The 19,170-nt window shown below is 46.2% G+C and overlaps 1 protein-coding gene across 5 annotated transcripts in view; it reads right to left on the reverse strand.

Moving 5' to 3' along the window:
• Positions 1 to 19,170, reverse strand: part of RNF216 (ring finger protein 216) — a 145,192-nt gene that overhangs the window by 79,561 nt on the left and 46,461 nt on the right. For all 5 annotated transcript variants that reach the window (XM_042972503.1, XM_042972505.1, XM_042972504.1 and 2 more), the window contains exons 9-13: positions 16,676 to 16,815; positions 13,268 to 13,318; positions 12,218 to 12,355; positions 10,685 to 10,833; positions 10,090 to 10,168 (exon numbers count right to left, since the gene is read on the reverse strand). In XM_042972503.1, coding sequence (XP_042828437.1) covers positions 10,090 to 10,168; positions 10,685 to 10,833; positions 12,218 to 12,355; positions 13,268 to 13,318; positions 16,676 to 16,815 — 557 coding nt within the window. The remainder of the gene's footprint in view (positions 1 to 10,089; positions 10,169 to 10,684; positions 10,834 to 12,217; positions 12,356 to 13,267; positions 13,319 to 16,675; positions 16,816 to 19,170) is intronic.

A 19,170-nucleotide genomic window follows, 5' to 3' on the forward strand; every position in this document is an offset into this window, starting at 1 on the left:
TTTCTAGGAACTCCTCACCTGCACACACTCACTGCAGGCATCAGTCTCCCCCTTCCTTGTGCGGCAGCTGTTGTTTCCTGACCTAAGAAGTGCCAGACTCTGGAGCGAGCGCTTCACCTGCATCACGCCGTTTACTCCTGGGCCCCTGCTTTAGGACACACGGCCGTTCTCGTTTCACAGATTAAAGAACCATGGCTCGGGGAGGGGACCTATTTACCCTAAGTCACAAAGTCAAGAAGTGGGAGAGTTGGAATGAAAGCATGAGCCGATTTCACATCAAAATCCCTGGTCTTAACCACTGCGCCACTGTCTCCTGAGCCGCAGTGCAGGCGACAGCCACGGGCACCTCGGGGTCTACGGCCTCACCACACCCAGCACAGTGCTGGGTCCAGAGCAGCACATCAACGAATGCCTCTCGTATAACTGTTTCCAAAAGAATCTCAGAACAGAGAGCTTAGTAATAAAGCCCAGCAAAAGCGCCTGTTCCGAGCTATGCTGACAGAGGAGGAACACAAAGCCTGGGAACAAGAAGCTGTGTGACTGGCCTCCTGGAAAATGGCAACATTTTAACCATCTAGAGCACTTTCAATGGGCGAGAAAAGAAGCACTGGAATGTTCTCTGGGAGCAAGACATAGTAATGCCCATGCCCACCTCCCGCAGGTCAAGGAGACAGGCAAATACCAAGTCTGCATGGACACTTCGGCCTGTCTGGACCGCTGGGCTCTGAAATGCACTCCACTACCTGGGGGAGGGGCTGCAGTCAAGCCTTGCGCTTCAGGTGAGGAGTGCGAGGCCCGCGCCAGCCCTCCCGAGGGGCAGCCATGGCAGCGCTGCCCGTGCCCACTTACCAGCCTCCTCTAAGGCCAAGGGGGAGAGGCTGCTGTTTTCACCATTCGGTGCCCATGATCAAGGGATAAAAAGGATGAACTGTAGGAGTAAAAACTACTCCTGTGGGGCTAAGGGGAAACAAAAACAAATGTTTTATTCATACTGGCCTTTTCGTTTAGCCCATGTGTACGTAAATATACGTGTACGTATCATTACCTTTCCTCCTCTCAGATAGAAATCTACCTCCCTTTCAAGTAAGTGCTGCAAACAACAGCAGATACGGCATTTACAGGACTTTTACTGGGAAGGCAGGGGAGGAAAGAGGTAAGCAATATTTACCTTCTGTGTTTTTATTCTTCTCGGGAACACACAAACACGCACGCACACCCACTGAAAGAACCAAACTCTTTAATCGTTGTTAGATGTGTTAAGATGTCAAATAATGAAGGGGCGCCTGGGTGGCGCAGTCGGTTAAGCGTCCGACTTCAGCCAGGTCACGATCTCGCGGTCCGTGAGTTCGAGCCCCGCGTCGGGCTCTGGGCTGATGGCTCAGAGCCTGGAGCCTGTTTCCGATTCTGTGTCTCCCTCTCTCTCTGTCCCTCCCCCGTTCATGCTCTGTCTCTCTCTGTCCCAAAAATAAATAAAAAACGTTGAAAAAAAAATTTAAAAAAAAAAAAAAAAAAAAAAAGATGTCAAATAATGAAGTGTAATCATCAACCAAAATTTTTCAAGGATCAAGCAGCCTATGACGAACAGGTTCACTATGCTGTTTGCTATGAGGAACTTTAAAAAGTGGAAAATGACAAAAATATTAAGTTCAACATAGAATTAAATCCTGAAACCTCACTGCCATGATTGCAGCTCTGCTCCGTGCTTGACGGGAGGGTGGCTGACACGGATGCCGCCTGGGATCCCCTCTGGGACCGTGTCTGAGGTGGGGGGCCTCCCTCTGGGTTCTCGCCACTGGGTGATATCGTCACCCAACTCCACACCTCCGTGGCCACTTGGTAGGGCAGCTGTGGGGAATGCCGGGAGCCCTGTGAGGCACCTACCCAGCATGCCTGCGCACCACTGCAGCCCGAGGTCTTAAGCTATTCAGCGAGAACCCTCGGAAGGAAGTGACTCACCTTGCGAGCAGGGGCAGGCCACCTCCCCCGAGAGGGAATTCCCACCCCACCCCACTCCCTGTGTGGACTCGCATCATGCAACATGGACTTCCACGCCAGTGAATGAGCCCTCACTCTGGAACTTAAAAAATCCTTTTGTTACCCAAACATTCGGTTCTTGTCAACATAACTTCCTGAATAAAGATCCTCCCTAGTAGTGGGAACAAGAGGATCAAGCTTCATTCACATCTAGATAAATGTAAATGCCTGTGCTCAGCACAGGAGTCAGCTGACTGGCTGGGGCTCAAATTATAGTGCTGCTAATAAGTGCCAACCGTCCACTGTCACAGCTGGAGCCGCCCTGGCACTGACAGCTGGGCCAGGCTCATTGACATGCTCTTCACGCAGCCATTCAGCTACTGTAGGCGGCTGCAGATGCCTGTTTTTTAGCAACAAACTGGTTCACTGCAGATGTGAATTTTGGTTGGATTTCACTGCTACAGAGTCAATCAATAACACTGAAAGCTACAAGGGATAGGACAGGGCCTAGAAAGGGTAGAAAAAGATGTGTAGGGAAGAGAGATGAGAGACATAGGAAAAGAAAGCAAGAAAGAGACAGGGAAACAAAGACATGTGACACTGGGAACAGACGAGTGTTTGCACAGCCACACTCACCCTCTTAGCCTCACTAAGGGACACCAAACCAGGTGTCCTTCACAGTTCTGTGGACTAAAGTCTCATGGCCTGATAGGTCTCCCTTCTTGAGCACTTACTTCCTGAATATTCTCAAACCTCCACCTTGTGGCCCTGGCTACCATTCTGGAAAGTTCTACTTACAAACCTCTGAATTTATGGAACAGATCTATGGTTCTGGGAAGGTACAGAAGGACTCAACAGGGAATAAATATTCCAGGAGCATCGCTTTGAAATCTCCTTTTATCTAACACTCAGCAGTCCCACACCAAACATCCAATTCATTCCTAAAAGCAGCATGCTGAAAACAAACTGATGAATCCTTTATCTGAAAACACACAGGGCGCTAAGGGCCTGGACAAAAGCATTCCATCATATCAATGAGACAAAGACTCTCTCTCCATTTCATCAAAGATACAGGATCTCATTCTCTTCAGGGATTTTGGAGGAATGAGTCCAGGCATTCAAGCCCCCGTCTAGATAATGCATTAATATAAACGCCTCATCTCAGAATGACAAGTTCCTGGAAATCTAACCGGAGTTTAGATTACTGGCAAAGATGCCGCAACGAGGAAGCAGATGCCCTTAGTCTCATGTGGGCCAGAATCAGTTTGTGGCTCATTTCTTAAACATTAGCAACCTTCAAGGATGAACGGTTTGTTTAGCCACCTAGTTGAAAAGAAACATCATAAAGATAATTTGTGTAAGTCTAAAGGTCAAAGCGTATGTTCTAAAAACACGGACATCTTTGAGGTTACATTCTGAATGCACATACTGATTTGCTTTGGTACTAAGCCCAAAAGAATACTGTCAATTCTGTTTAGGAGACGGTGTCTTGCTGACTGACATACTTTTGAAATGCTCCAGAGAAAACCCTTCCTCGTGGAGTATCAGTGCCACCTAGTGGTGACTCTCCATAGCGCTTAATAAGAACGGACCGGGCTGGTCCTAATGGTAAGCTCTCCTGGGTGCAGGTTCCCAAGAGACAGTTTTCACTTTATTTTCCATGGTGGGCCAACCTCTGCAGACCTCACCCCAGTGGCAGAGAGCGCGTCTCTAAGGCGAAGGCGCATGCTATCACCTGCAGGGGTGGGTCAAGTTCTGCTGAAGGACACTGTAATTGATAACGCCTGCCTTCTGATGCACTTTCTTTACTGGAAAACATTACCAAGGGACGTGAAAAGATGTGCATAAATGGAAATACCTACTTTGAAGTTGGCAGGACTCACCACTTTAAAGATAATAATTTCCCCAAACTCACCTATGCATCTGAAGAGATCCTAAATCAAATGCTAGCAACATTTCCTAACTCGGTCACCTACTTCCTAAATGCCCCACCGCAGGCCTGCTGTATTCCCAGCTGCGTTCCCTGTCCCGGGGCTCCCTCCTTTCAATGCTTCTCACTCCTGACTCCCCAAATTTTCCTCTAGCTTAGCTCTCACCTCATGTTCCCGACTCTAGCACTTTGCAAGTGATTCCCGAGCACCTACCACGTGCCAGGCGTTAGCAAAACATGCACATACTCAATCTCCCCATCCTCAAAACTCCACCTTCCCAAAACAGAATTAACCTTCTCTCCTGGAATCTCTTTCTCTTCTATTTTCAACTGTGTGTGAATAGCATCATCACCCACTTAGTGGCCTAAACCAGAGAAGTGAGTCATCTGGACTTCTCCCTACCCCCACAGTCAGAATATCTTCTTCTAATCCTATCTTGCCATTATCTTTCAAATCTGCTCCTTTTCCCCATACTCATAGTCTCCATACTCATAGTCATGATCTGTATTGGTCCGGACGTGTTAAGTCATGCCGGTGGGAATAAATTCAAACTCCGGTAGCTCAAGAGAGAGACTTATTTCTACATGTCCATCTTGGCAGAAGGAAAAGAGACAACAAACCATTAGATCTCTCTCTGTTGTGTTTAAAAAAACCAAACAAGTGAAATCCTATTAACAAATCTTACAGTGTACAGTACAGTATCGCTAACTGCGTGTGCACTGTTGCATAGCAGGCCTCTAGAACGTGTGCATCTTGCGGGACTGAAATTTTATACCCACCGCACAGCAGCTTCCTATTCCCCGCACCCCCCCCCCCCGCCCCCCGCCTCTGGAGCCACCGTTCTACTTTCCACTTCTGCAAGGGACTACACCTCCAATAGGTGGAATCCTACGGTATTTGTCCTTTTGTGATGGGCTTGTCTCACTAGTATAATATTTTCAAGGTTCGCTCATGTTGTAGCATGACAGGATTTCTTTGTTTTTTGGAGAGAGAGCTCCTGTGCGCTTGAGGAGCAGAGGGAGGGAGGGAGGGAATCTTGAGAAGGCTCCACACTCAGTGGGGAGCCTGATGCAGAGCCCCACGAGGCTTGATCTCACAACTCTGAGATCATGACCTCAGCCGAAATCAAGAGCTGGATGCTCAACTGACTGAGCCACCCAGGCACCCCAGGACTTCTTTTTTCTAAAAAACCTGAATAACATTCCATTGTATGGATAGATATCTCCTTTAGCCATTCATCCATGGATGGACATTTAGGTTGTTTCCATATCTTGGCTACCGTGAACAATAATGCAATAAACAGGAGTACAAATATCTCTTCAAGATCCTGTTTCCAATTTTTTAGGACAAATACTCAGCAGTAGGATTCCTAGATTATATGGTAGCTTTATTTTTAATTTTGTGAAGACTTTATTAAGTAATCTCCACACATGAGGCTCAAACTTACTACCCCATGATTAAGAGTCACATGCTTCATCAACTGAGCAAGCCAGGCGCCCCTATTTGTAATTTTCTGAGGACACCCCATGCTGTTTTCCACAGGGATGTACTGTTTTACACGCCCATTAACAACGGACAATGGTTTACATTTCTGCACATCTTTATCAACACTTGTCATTTTCTTTTTCCTTTTTGTGAGAAAAGGAAACACATCCCAGTAGATGTGAAGCGATCTCACTGGGGTTTTGATTTGCATTTCCCTGATGATTAGTTATGTTGAGCACCTTTTCATACACCTGTTGGCCATCTGTACGTCTTCTTTGAAAAACTGTCTATTCGAGTCCTTTGTTCATGTTTAAAAAATTTTTTAACGTTTATTTTTGAGAGAGAGATAGAGACAAAGCAGGAGTGGGGGAAGGAGAGAGAGAGAGAGAGAGAGAGAGAGAGAGAGAGAGAGAGAGAGAGACACACACACAGAATCCAAAGCAGACTCCAGGCTCTGAGCTGTCAGCACAGAGCCTGAAGCGGGGCTCGAACTCACAAACCACGAGATCATGACCTGAGCTGAAGTTGGGCCCTTAGCCAACTGAGCCACCGAGGCGCCCCCTGGCCATTATTTTTTCAAATAAGCTTTCTGTCTTTTTCTCCCTTCTCCTTCTGAAACTCTTATAAGATATACACTGTTTCACTTGATGGTGTCCCTCGCATTTGTCTCTTAAGCTTTCCTTGTTCATTTTTTTTTCTTTTTGCTCTTCTAAGTCATTTCAAATGACTTGTCTTTGAGTTCACTAATTCTTTCTTCTGTTTAGTCAAATTGGATACTGAATCCCTGTAGTGAAATTGTCCGTCAGTTACTATACTCTTCAGCTCCAAATTTTGTTGGGATTCTTCTCTATATTTTCTCTTTGTTGATACTCTCATTTTGTTCACATATCATTTTCCTGAGCTTGTTTAACAGCTTTATGATTATTTTGAATTCTTTGTCATGTAATTCTCATACCTCCCTTTCTACAGGGTCCTTTCTGGAGGATCTACTTTGTCCCTCTGGTTGGACCATGTTTTTCTTGTGCCTTGTTACTCTGTGGTAGGATCTACACGTTTTAAGCAACACTCACCTCTCCCAGTCTTTACACATTGGCTTTGTGCAGGGAAAGACCTTCACCAATCAGCCTAGCTAGAGATTCTGGGAGCTGTTACTGCGGATATGTCTTCTCTGGAATTAAGCGTGAATTCCCAATTTGAGAGGTTTCGCAGTTTCCTTATTCATGAGCCTGCAATTTCTTTCTCCCTCTGGTGTCTGTCTATGGTACTGCAGGTTCTCTGGAGCTGGTGTAAACTGTCCAGCTCCTTCTCGTTCTCCACGGCTCCTGGGCATCTAGAGTACGGTGGGTCTCATCAATGCTGAGCTCGGCAAGAAAGAAACTAGTCCCTTAAAAAACCTCCTTCCCCAAGAAGCTAGAAACTGGGTACATGCTCCACTCTTCCTTTCCCTGAGGGAGAAGCTGCCAAGCTGTTATCAGCCTCTGCCTCCATCTGTGTGAACTGTGGGTCCTCTCGGGTGGTACCCAGCCTCTTGGCTCTCCTGTGTTCTCAGAGGCATCCAGGCATCTAGAGCATGCAGGATCCCGTCAGTGCTCTGAGTCCGGCGAGACAACAACCAGTCCTGTAGACAGTACTCCCCAAAGCCGGAAGACTGGACACACGTTCCAACTCTTTCCCTCTTCCCGGGGAGAAGCCAGAAGTTGGGAGTTTTTCTCTAGTTCTTTCCACACTAAGTTGAGGGGAAGGGCAAAGGTACAGGAGCATATGCTAGTTTAAAATACTGCCTCTGGGGGCGCCTGGGTGGTTTATCCGGTAGAGCATGCAGTTCTTGATCCTCGGGTCGTGACTTCAAGCCCTATGTTGGGCACAGAGCTACTTAAATTAAAAAAAATAAAATTAGGGTGCTTGGGTGGCTCAGCTGATGAAGCATCCAACTTCGGCTCAGGTCACGATCTCATGGCTTGTGAGTTCAGACTCTGTGCTGACAGCCCGAAGCCTCCTTAGAATTCTGTGTCTCCCTCCCTCTCTGTCCCTCCCCTGTTCATGCCCTGTCTCTCTCTCTCTCTCAAAAACAAAACACTGGAAAACTTAAAAAGTAAATAAATAAATAAATAAATAAATAAATAAATAAATAAATAAATAAAATGTAGTAAGTAAATAAAACGTTGCCTCTGTTCGCAGCAGCCTCCAACCTGGTGCCCCTTCCTGTCAGTGCTTAGATTCAGGAAAGACAGAAGCCAGCCCCTTGGGTAGCTGCCCAAGAAGTCTGGATGCCAGATATATGCTCCAGTCTTTCCTTTCCCCCCTCCAGGGGGGAAGCTAGGATTTAGGGGTTTCCTGGATGTGCAGGTGGGAGTGGCTCTGGCAACAGAGTTCCACGAGTGTTCCCATAGGCTTTAATACAGCTGGCTTTGCACTGTTTGGAATGAGAGAACCTCTTAACTGGTTTCTAAATTTCTCCCAAAGGGAACTGGTCTGTGTACTGCTGATCAGCGTTTCGGGGCGGGGGGGGTCTGAGGCTGCTGACTGTGCCATCTTCTTGACATTACCCCAAATCACGTTTTGACCACTTTTCCTGCAAGTGACTGACTTCATCCAGACTGACATTTCATTGACCAAAAGAAGTTACATGACCACCTCCAAGTTCAACAGGGCACGTATATCCCTTCCACAGAAAGGAAGCGGAATATTTGATGTTTCTGCATCAGATCCTTTAAGAGTAGGCTTCATGCCTAGTGTGGAGTCCAACATGGGGCTTGAACTCATGACCCTGAGATTGAGACTTGAGCTGAGATCGGGAGCCGGAAGCTTAACTGACTGAGCCACCCAGACCCCCCTCCGCTTCAGATCTTAAAAGCCACTGGGAGACTTTCACTCACATCTCAGGTTGGATGTTCTCAAGACACTCACAGGACACTGTCAGACGCATGAGTGTAACTGTCTTTGGAGAATAATGGCTGTACCTTCAGTCTTCCAAATTGTGTACGAACAGTTTTACTGGCAGGGTCTAATTTGGAATTCTATCAGGAAGTGCAGTCCCAGCTCCACCTTAGGCAATTCATGGAGACTCCGCAGTTGGTGGCCGTGATGTGCATCTTTCACCTGGACTACCCAACAGCCAGAGAGACCTCCCTGTTGCCTGTCCCTTTGTCCCCCCTCTCTTACTGGCGCTCCAGGCCTGCATGGCCTGACCCCACCTAGTCTGTAAGCCTTCGGTGTGCTACTGTTCCTCAGACCTAGAATATTCCAACATCTTCACTTCCCCCCACACCCCTACCTTTCCTTCCCTTGGCTACTGGGGCCTCCCCAGGCATTCTGGCGCTGGGTGCATGGGAAGCACACAGGGCAGACAGGTACTACGCTTAGTTCCACAAGCCGGAGACTATCGGGACAACTGTTATAGCAACAGCCTGCAGTGGGGATAAATTATTACACGGACACATCAGTTCTAAGAACGCATTCAGATTTTACACAGAAACGTGAATGCTGAAAACAAAGGGAATAAAGTTTCGTCCATTAGTTTAGTTTCTTCCTCCTTTTCCAATGACTCCTTTCATTTCTCCCCTCTCCCATAAGGCAGAGATATTATAATGTTCAACTCTTGTCATGCTATTTTTCTTTTTGAAAGTAGGCTCCATGCCCAGTGCAGAGCCCAATGCAGAGCCCAGTGCAGGGCCTGAACTCACAACCCTGAGAAAAAGACCTGGGTGGACGCTTATCTGAGCCACCCAGGTGGCCCTCTGGTCGTGCTATTTTAGAAAAATGGTTTAAAAATACTTGTCTAGGTTGCTGCCCATATTTATCAAAAGCTCTAAGTGGTTTGTAAACAGTTAACACATTTAAATTTTTATTTTATTTTTAAAAATTTTAATGTTTATTTATTATCGAGAGACAGAACATGAGCGTGGGAGGGGCACAGAAGAGGAGGAGACACAAAATCTGAAGCAGGCTCCAGGGTCTGAACTGTTAGCACGGAGCCCAACGTGGGGCTCGAACCCACAAACTGCGAGATCATGACCTGAGCCAAAGCCGGATGTTTAACTGACTGAGCCACCACCCAGGCGCCCCAATAGTTGACACATTTTAAAACACTCTTAGTTAACAGAGGAGCCTAGTTAAAAAGAAGAAACATTTTCTGCCACGAGGTGCTTAGATGGCTTTGGTCTCACCCGACACAATCAGTTCTCCTGAGAACAGTGAATAATCAGATGTGACAGAGAGGATGCCACGATGCCCAGTCCTTTAATCAAAGAAGTGTCACTTGGACTTCGAAAACCACAGGGAGGGAGGGGGAGAGAGAGGGAGAAGGAGAGAGAGAATGTGTGTGTGTACACGCATGTGTGTGCACACAGGGGAAGTATTTGAGCACAGCAGGGTAGTGAAAAGAGCAATCAAGAAAAATGCTGGCCCAGTAGAAGAAACTAGAAACCCTTCACGTTTGGCGTGAAGCTATCTGCCCTCCTAGGAAAAGGTATAAAACAGGGGTCCAGAGCTTTGTGACAGGAGTTCCACACGTGGCCCGTTTCTCTGTAACCAAGTCAAGCATGATTCACAAGTGGTGATCTTCATTGGCTTTCATGAAAAGCAGAGCACACAAGTCCTGCTCACGGGTCAGCATGCAACCAGCCACTATCTGGGCCATTAGTGTTGTCCACAATACCATAATTCAAATATGAATACGGAAAAACATGTGCCTCCCTACCTTTCGGCAGCGAGGATTGGGACAGCTGAACCTCTTCACGTCGCTGTCCAACAGGGCTGGAAAGCTACAGGAGGGGCACCTACGATCAACACGGCAGAAGGAATATTGCTCAGAATATGGAAGCCTGACTTGGCTCCCTGTGACCGTTCCCACGAAGATGGGGTTTTCAGCTGGACAGCTGTATCCCCTGACTTTTAATTAAAACACGGACTGAGCCTCTCCATCATGCTGGCTCTTATCAGGAAATGCAGGTGCCACTCTGAGTCCTGCCTCAGTATAAACCACTCTGTAAACACAGACCTTCTACCTTTGTGAGAACGCCTCACACCTATGTCATCTCTCCCCCAGCCCCCCAACCCAATGTGTAATGACGGTCCTATAAAGCGAGTGATGAGAGGTGCCAAGGAATGTGGTTACAAACATGAAAGGCAGATTTTCCCTTCGTAAAATTATTGTTACTGCTCAGGAGAAAACGCCAGAAGACCTGGAAGATCCAGCTTTGTTACAGAAGTTTCATCGTCTATGACAGTGGTTAGGCAGTCTTCCTAACGGGGACTGAGATCACAGATGACAAGCCCCAACTCCGAGGACTCACCTGACAAGCTCATCGGCGTAAGCAGCGGCCACTTCTTCTTCCGCTTTCCGCTCGTAGTACTTATACAGGACGGTCTGGGGAAGCACCTTCTCCAGTTCGCTGGCTGGGAATGAACACGTGCAACTGCCCTCCATGCAGCTGAGCTCTGACTAGAATTGTGAGGTCAGGAGACAAAGAAAGAAAAGAAAACTCAACCCAGTTTTCAGAAACACAAAATCCCCAGTGGTTCAATGTATTCCTCAACGGGAAGCAAATAAATAGTGGATAAGAAAGAGATCACGCTCAAAATAAGGAAAGCATGAATAAACCCTACAGAGTCCATCTCTGGTGGCACCAGAGGGCCCGTCACGGTCCAAACCACAGGGCCATGGAGAGTGACGAGGAAGGACACGGCACGGTGTCTGAAAAGGAGGGATTTGTGAGAAGCGAACGGATTCCCTCCACAGGCCCTGAAAAGGTTGGAGGTTGAAACGACCACATGGGAGGCGGAGGTGAGTGGTACAAGGGACTGACGAGAGTACAGAGTAGAGCTCTTCCAGGAGAAAGGACAATGGCCTCCGGGACAGCTGCACCCGAGGGCCCTGGACGCTGTCTTCAAAGCTACCAGCAGCTCACCGAGTCCTTCCCACATCACGCCACGTCCTCTCCTGCTCTCGCATCCATTTTTAAGGACTCCTGTGATTACACTGGGCCCGCCTGGATAACGCAGGATAGTCTCCCATTTCAAGGCCACCAGACTAGCAACCTTAGTTCCCCTGTGCCACGGAGGTAACATTCCACAGGCTCTGGGATGAGGACATGGACGTCTCTGGGGAGGCCATCATTCTGCCTGCCACACCGCTCTGCCCCCGTTACTCAGTTCTTGACTCAAGTACAAGCAACTTTAGAATAACTGAAGCTGAGTGGTTTGATTATTGGTTAGGCATTCACAAAAAGCGATTTTGGGTTTTAGGTATTTATTAAGACAAAACTCCTTCCCACACCGTGTTATGCTAACGTCAAGAGACACCAACTCTGGACAGAGAAATATGATCTTGTACAGTTATTCGTTTTTTTTTTCCAAGCCTCCTTACCTATTTTTAAGTAACCTCTACACCCGATGTGGGGCTCAAACTCACGAGCCCAAGATCTAGAGTCACATATTCATCAGACTGAACCAGCCAGGCGCCCAACAGTTATTCATTTTAATGCAACTATCAAATTCTTCAAAAATTTTATTAAAAAAACCCCCAACAACACGCTCTCATATATTCACATAGCTGCAAAGACCTCTGAGTTCAGGCTTTTTATTATGAAAATGAAGATGAGTGAAGGAAGTGCTCCTGGAGCAGGCACAGGGGGACGCCGGGCACGGAGAGTGACGCCACTCGCTTACGACACCATCGCTGCAAGCAGGGACCGCCTAGGCATCCCACACACGCCAGCCCGTCTCACCCCCCAAAGGGCCATTCCACGAGGCATGTGTGCTGGTCTGTAAGTGTGTCGCATCCTCTGTGAACACCTCGCACGCGTGGACACGTCCCATGTTCTCACCTTCCCAGATCCGAAGACGGCCTCTTGGGCGTATCTGATGAGACACTCTTTGCAGAACAAGTGCGCGTCCGCACACTGCGTCAGCTCCTCAAACGGAAACTCCCCGTAGCAGCAGCGGCACTCGATCAGCTGGCCGTCCTGCGGGCCGTCAGAGACACGCGTGAGACGCCCCGCGCGGAAGCAGATGGGCAGCTATGGGCCACGGTCCCCCATCCCCAAACGCGTTCTGAGGTAAAAAGCAACCTTCAGACGCCATCAAACAACGATGAGCTGTTCTTTCCTCCCTAAGTCTAGCCCGAGATGCTAATACAAATAGTAATCTATAACTGGAGACAGGGAGAACCGTCATGGGTTTTTATTCTTTGGAGGCATCCTTTGTACAAAGTTACCGTATCAGGAATCCCATGCTGCCAGTAGAGCGAGCACACCTATTCTCCGACGCTGACATGATTACACGAAATCAGGGGCAAGTGGCATGAAGGATGTTATTGCGAAAAGCTTCAAAAAGTAGGTTTTGCTCTCTTGTAAGAAGGCAGGAGTGTGAGGGGCTGCATCTGAGCCCCAGCTCTATGTGCAGCGGCCCCTGAAACTAGCTAGTGCAGCAACCTCCGGCACCGTGAGGACCGTGAACTTGCTCCTCTCGCTAATGGTAGAGATCGAGCCAGTCACCAGTCCGTTCCCTCCGTGCTAGAAAAGGCCGCTACATGAGGACAGCAGAGAGCGTACAAGTCACCTGGTCCTCAGGTCAGACACGGCGCTTCCTTCTAACCCTTTGGCACCAGAACTAAATTTGCCTCTAAGAGCCTAACGGATTCCAGGCAATGTTTTTCAAGACGAACAATTCTGTCATTCTCTCTGCTTCAATTCTGACCCAGTCTGGGATCAAGAATGCCAACCATGGTTCAAGTATCTGACTGCAAGCTGGTTGAACCACAAAGTCAGTACATCAACAGGTTATACAGGAACCAAAATCTGCCACCGGGAAATGTCGTAAAGAAAACAGGTCACGTAAATACCCAGAAAAAATGAATTCGTGGGATTTCAAACTACCTTTTGATACTGTTCTTCATTCATCTGCAGGGCGAGCAGAAAGTCTTCATGCTGGGGAACAAAAAATAATCCATGCAGATACAATTTAGGGAAGATGCCACAAGCATTTAGCATTTACTTTCATAAACACAAAAGGACTCAATTACGAAAAATCATCTCTTCGCTTACACGGTGTAGTGGTTTAAAAAGTTACCTCAGAGTAAATTTAAAATGCACCAGAAAGCTAAATATAAAAAAGGAAACCGAACAAATACTGGAAAATATGGGGGAAGCTTTCTTACATCGGATTCCAAATGTGGAAGGAATGAGGGAAAATCCATGTACATAACACTTCTGAACAGCAAAGACTAGCGCAAGCAAACAGTAATGTGAACGGGCCACAACCTAGTCTGACCCGGTGTTTTGTGGGCATGGCTGGAGCGACGCAGGCACTCCGCTCACATGACCGCTACGGGCACACCTAGCACCACAGGACTAAGTTACGTGAGCAATTACCCTTTGACTCATCACATGCACTTCCAGGAACGTATCCCCAAGACGCTCTGGGGCAGAAAGAGGAAATCAGGTACACATGGGGGTTTTTACCACGGAAACACCTTGAACGTCCACCAAGAGGAATCACCGAATCAACACGGGTAATGCAGAAAACTGCACACCAGGCGGTTTTAAAAAGGAAAGGAGAATCTCTGGCTTGCCTAAGAGTGACCAGCAGGGTGCACTATTAAGTTTAAAGGCAAGGGGCAGAAAAGTGGGCTGCCTTCCAGGTAAGAGAGCAAGAACAACAGAAAACAACCTCCTCCCAATATATCTGCTTTTACATAAAATAAGGAAAGACAGACTAAAAACTATTAATAATGGTTACATATAGAGGGACTCAGGGGTCATGGGAGGAAGGGATAGGACAGAAGGTAGGTCTCTCTGTTCCTTGTTTTACAGTTTTGACTTCAGAACTAAAAATATTTTATAAAAGCAAATAAAAGCAAATAAAAAACCAACTCCTTAAAACTTACAAACTTGTTTATTATTTATTATATCAAAACCCCGCTGTTTATCAAGTTAATGGCATAACCACATAGACTTATTTCAAGTGACTTTGTAATATTTTGATTTCATATTTTTAATGACATAATCAGACAAAAAATTATAAATAAATCTCAGACTATATTTAGTGCCGTTGTTGGCAATTAATATTGAGCTGGTATTTCAGAAATGTTAAGTATATAGTATAGAATGAAGAAAATAAGTCATTATAAAATTATTAAAAATCAAGAGTTTTGGGGCACGGAGCCTGCTTGGGATTCTCTCTCTCCCTCTCTCTGCCCCTCCCCAACTCATGTGCTTGCACTCTCTCAAAATAAATAAACTTAAAAAAAAAAAAAAAGAATCAAGATTTTTAGCATAGAAATACAAACAGAAAATGGAGTAAAAAAAAACCTATAAACTACATTCGAAACCGAAATCTCAGTATGAATCCCCACTAAAATAAAACAAGGTATGTTAGACAAACTGGTGATCCCAGGTCCAGGTCAGGCAAAGCAGGGTGAACCTGGGTCACCCTGTGTGCCAGAAAGGAGGGATGCTGTCAAGAATGACCGAGGCCAGGATGGAGACACTGACCCGAAGGGCTGGGGGGGGAGGTGTGGAGAGGGGGAGGGGGAGGGGGAGGGGGAAAGAATTTCAAGCAGGCTCCACAGTCAGCACAGAGCCTGACATGCGGCTCGATCCCAAGGCCATGAGATCATGACCTATACCGAAATCAAGTGCTGGACGCCCAACTGACTAAGCTACCCAGGTGCCCCCTTTTAACACTGTTCTGACGAGAAATCGATGGCTGCCATGCTTTGATGCTGTACCATGAAATGTGCCAGCATCCGCAAGACCCACGGAATGCACGAAATTAGTGCTTTACGTGACAAAACCATCATGTGTGGAAGATCCATTAAAGCACAAGGTGCACTAACAGGTGTTAATGTGACAGATGACAGGTAACCGTGACAGATGGATCAAAAATTCTAATTTCTGCTTGAGGACTAGAGTTTTATCACTGGCCACAATCATTTCACTTTTGAGATAATGCCTGCCCCGTGCCTACTCCTGAATAAGAAGCTTTCTGTCAGCACTTTTTCAAATAAAAAGAGTGTTTTGTGGGGGAAGAGGGCCTGATTGGGCATCTGGCAACTCGAAGGCACCAGCACCTCTTGAGACCCCACTGACCGGTCCGTGTGCGGCAGAGGCACCGTGCCAACTTCCCGGTGGGTCACACAGAGCATCGCGAGGTAACGTGATCAAAGAAGTAAATCTTACTCTTTCATCAAAGGCGTTTTAATTAAAAAAAAAATTGCTTTATTATTCACTTAAAAGAAGGCTCCAAGCCCAGCGCTGAGCCCAACACGAGGCTTGAACTTACAACCCTGAGATCGAGTCAGATGCTTCACTGAATGAGCCACCCGGGTGCCCCTCAAAGGCACGTTGAGAAACACTGAGTTCTTTTGTAATGTGAGTGCCTAGTGGTGCAGAAAGTGGTTACTAGCACGGTCTGGTGCCACCGACTTGGTTTATGCTGAGCCAGCGCTGCTACTGTTCTGTCAGTACGAAGTCAACGGAACGAAACAGGCAAAGGATGTCTCGTGAGGGTGAAAGATCTGACCTTGCAGACCTCCTGAAGAGTCCCGGGGGGGCCCAGAGGTTCACGCGCTGAATCTGAGATCCACTGATGCAGAAAATACAGAGCAAAAAACCCCCGATACATAAATATTCTGGTTGGCTTGCACACTTGACAGTTTACTCGAAGACCTGAAATGCTAAATGGTACCTCTCTCTGGTTGTTCTCCATCATTAGAGGCCAAGAGAGGTGAAATAGGTATGTTTATCAAGCTCCAATTAAAATTCTTTCACATAAATCTGATCTATAAGTGGTGAACTTTACTCAGTATTATTACAAAACCCAGTTGTTTTTTTAAAGCTTTATAGTTTATGCAAACCAACCGTTTGAAAGAATATGCAAATCTTAAAAGACTTTTTTTAAACATTTTTAAGTAGGGGCGCCTGGATGGCTCAGTTGGTTCAGTGTCTGACTCTTGATTTTGACTCAGATCATGGTCCCAAGGTCATAGGATTGAGCCCTGTGTCAGGCTCCATGCTGAGCGTGGAGCTTGCTTGGCATTCTCCCTCTCTCTCTCTTTCCCCCACTGCCCTTCTCCCTAGCTCACACTCTCTCCTGAATAAATAAAAACGACAAAAAAAAGATTTTTAAGTCTGCATACCACAACGTGGGGCTTGAACTCATGAGATCAAGAGTCGCATGCTCTTGCAACTGAGCCAGCCAGGCACCCCTTAAAGGACCATTCTATACTGAGCCCTAAGAGCAAACCAGAACCCCAGAAACACACCCCAAATCCCCTCTCCTACCTCTGCCATTTCCTTGATTTTCTGCTCATAGAACTCCTGCTCTTGCTGCACAGCTGGGAGAAGGGCACGCCGGTCATAGGACCTACAATGTCGCCGCTTATTTTCCAGAAAGAACATCCTCTTTTCTATTTTTATGTCACCTGGAAGATAAGTGACCACACAAGATCATGCAGACAACTGTTGCTAGGAACGCAGGGCGGCCATCCCAGTCTTCTGGGGCCCGGTCCCCCCCCCACCCTCAGGCAGTGCGTTTGCGACTCTCGAGAACACATTCTACCGTCTGGGAAAACTTGGTCCCTTACTGTTCCCTAACGTATCACGCACTTTTTGACTTCCATGTTTTCTTCCCCCTTGTTATGCTCCAACTGGAAGGGCCCTCCTATCGTAGCAGTATTGCACCGCGCGAATATACCAGTTTATTAGCCATTCTACCAAGGGCAGTTGGGTTTATAGTTTGGGGTCGTTAGGAACACGTCTGCACTTCAGCTGAGCACACGCGAAGGAGTGGACGTGCTGGATCATAGAGCTGCATGTCTGCAGCTTCAGAAAACAGCACCAATTTTCCAAACAGTGGTGCCACGCAAGGTACACTCTCCCCCCTCCGGCAACGCGTGCGAGCTCCAGTCACACCACGTCCTCACCACCTGTGCCACCGGCCTGTAATTTTAGCCATTCTGGCAGGTGGCCAGGCATCTGATCAACGCTTTTTGAACTTTTTACTTTGAACACCTTCCTACAGAACAGCTCAAACAGTAGTACCTACATTCACGGTAAGCAACATTTAGAATAAAAAACAACAGAATGACAGACGTCAGACTACGTAATTGACCTGTTCAGGTTTTTTATTTTTGTGGATTTCAGAACTTACATTTTCCAGAAAACTGTCTATTCCACCCAAACCTTCTATTCTTTCACTAAAGTCTCTTCTTCATAGTATCTTTTGCTTTATCAATATTTTCTACATCAGGTTCCTGATACCTCTCCCCCACTTCATTCTTTTTAACAATTAAATTAGCTATTTCAGTACCTTGCCTTTCCCTGCAAATTTTAGGGTAAGGTTGCCTGTAGCCACCAGAAAGTCTTGCTGGGATTTTGACAGGAATTACATTAAGCTTGTGTATCAATGGGGAGGATTTACGTCTTTCCTATGCGGAGTCTTCCTGTCCATGAACATCATACACGTCTCCATTGACTTCTTTCTCCTCTGATTTCTTTCTTCAGTGTTCTGTAGTTTTTGTCACACAGGTCTTGTAAGTGTTTTGTTAGATTTACACCTAAATATTTAATTTGGAGGTGTGGGGGAATAATTATAAATAGCATTGTATTTTTAACTTTGATTTCCACATACTCATTCTGGCATACAATTGTTTTTTGTCGGTTGACCTCGTACCCTGCAATGATACTGAACTTATTCAATAATTCTAGAAGTATCCTTGGAGTTTCCTATGTAGACAATCACATTATCTGCTTATAGGGGCAGTTTACTTCTTCCTTTCTGATCTGTGCGTTTACTTTACTCCACTAGCTATAATTTCCAGTACATGTTGAATAGCAGTAAATAGAAGACATCCTTCCCCTGTTCCCAATTTTAGGGGGCAAGGATTCACCATTAAACAGGACATCAGCTTTAGGTTTTCTTGCAGATGTTACCAAGTTGAAGAAGCTCCTCTCAAACTCCTTTCTGAGTTTTAATCATACGCAGGTGTGAAATATTATTAAACACCTTTTCCGAACCAATTAATATGATGTAATTTTTCTTCTTTAGTCTGTTAATATGGTGGATTATATGGATTGTTTTCCAAAATATTAAACTAGCCTTGCACCCCCCCTGGAATATACTCGAGTTGGCACGGCACACAATTTTTTTGTGTATCGCTATGTCCTATTTGCTAATATTTTGTTAGCGATTTTTGCACGTCTATTTACAGATATTGGTCTAGTTTTTGTACTGTCTTTGTCTGCTTTTGTTATAAGAAGATACTGTATAGAATTAATGTTCATTCTTCTAAAAAAGTTTGGAAGAATTTTCTAGTGGATTCAACTGAGGCTGGAGATTTCTTTTTTGGAAGACATGGAAAACACTGGATTCAATTTCCTTAATAGCTACAGGGCTATCCAAATGATCTATCTGAACATGGGTAAGTCTTGGTAGTCTGTGTTTTTTGAGGAACTGGTCCATTTCACTTGTAAAATCTTTGTGTGCAAAGCTGTTCGCAGTATTCACTTTGGCTGTCTGTAGGGTCTACAGTGATATCCCCCATAAAAGGTGCTAGCTCCTAATATTGGCAATTTGTGTCTTATTTTCTTGGTCAGCTTTGCAAGAGATGATAGGCTGTATTTTTTATTAATGCTCAGTTTACATCCAAATGCTCCCAGAATCTTCATGAGAAGACTGTGTAGTTATCAACGGATTAAACCATAAACAGTGGAGGGGGAATCCTGTCTCCTCTTTGAGCCAAGCAAGGTACAACCCAAATAGCAGTGCTTGGATGGCA

This window comes from Panthera tigris, chromosome E3 (genome assembly GCF_018350195.1).
Source record: "Panthera tigris isolate Pti1 chromosome E3, P.tigris_Pti1_mat1.1, whole genome shotgun sequence".
In the NCBI taxonomy this organism is placed as follows: Eukaryota; Metazoa; Chordata; class Mammalia; order Carnivora; family Felidae; genus Panthera; species Panthera tigris.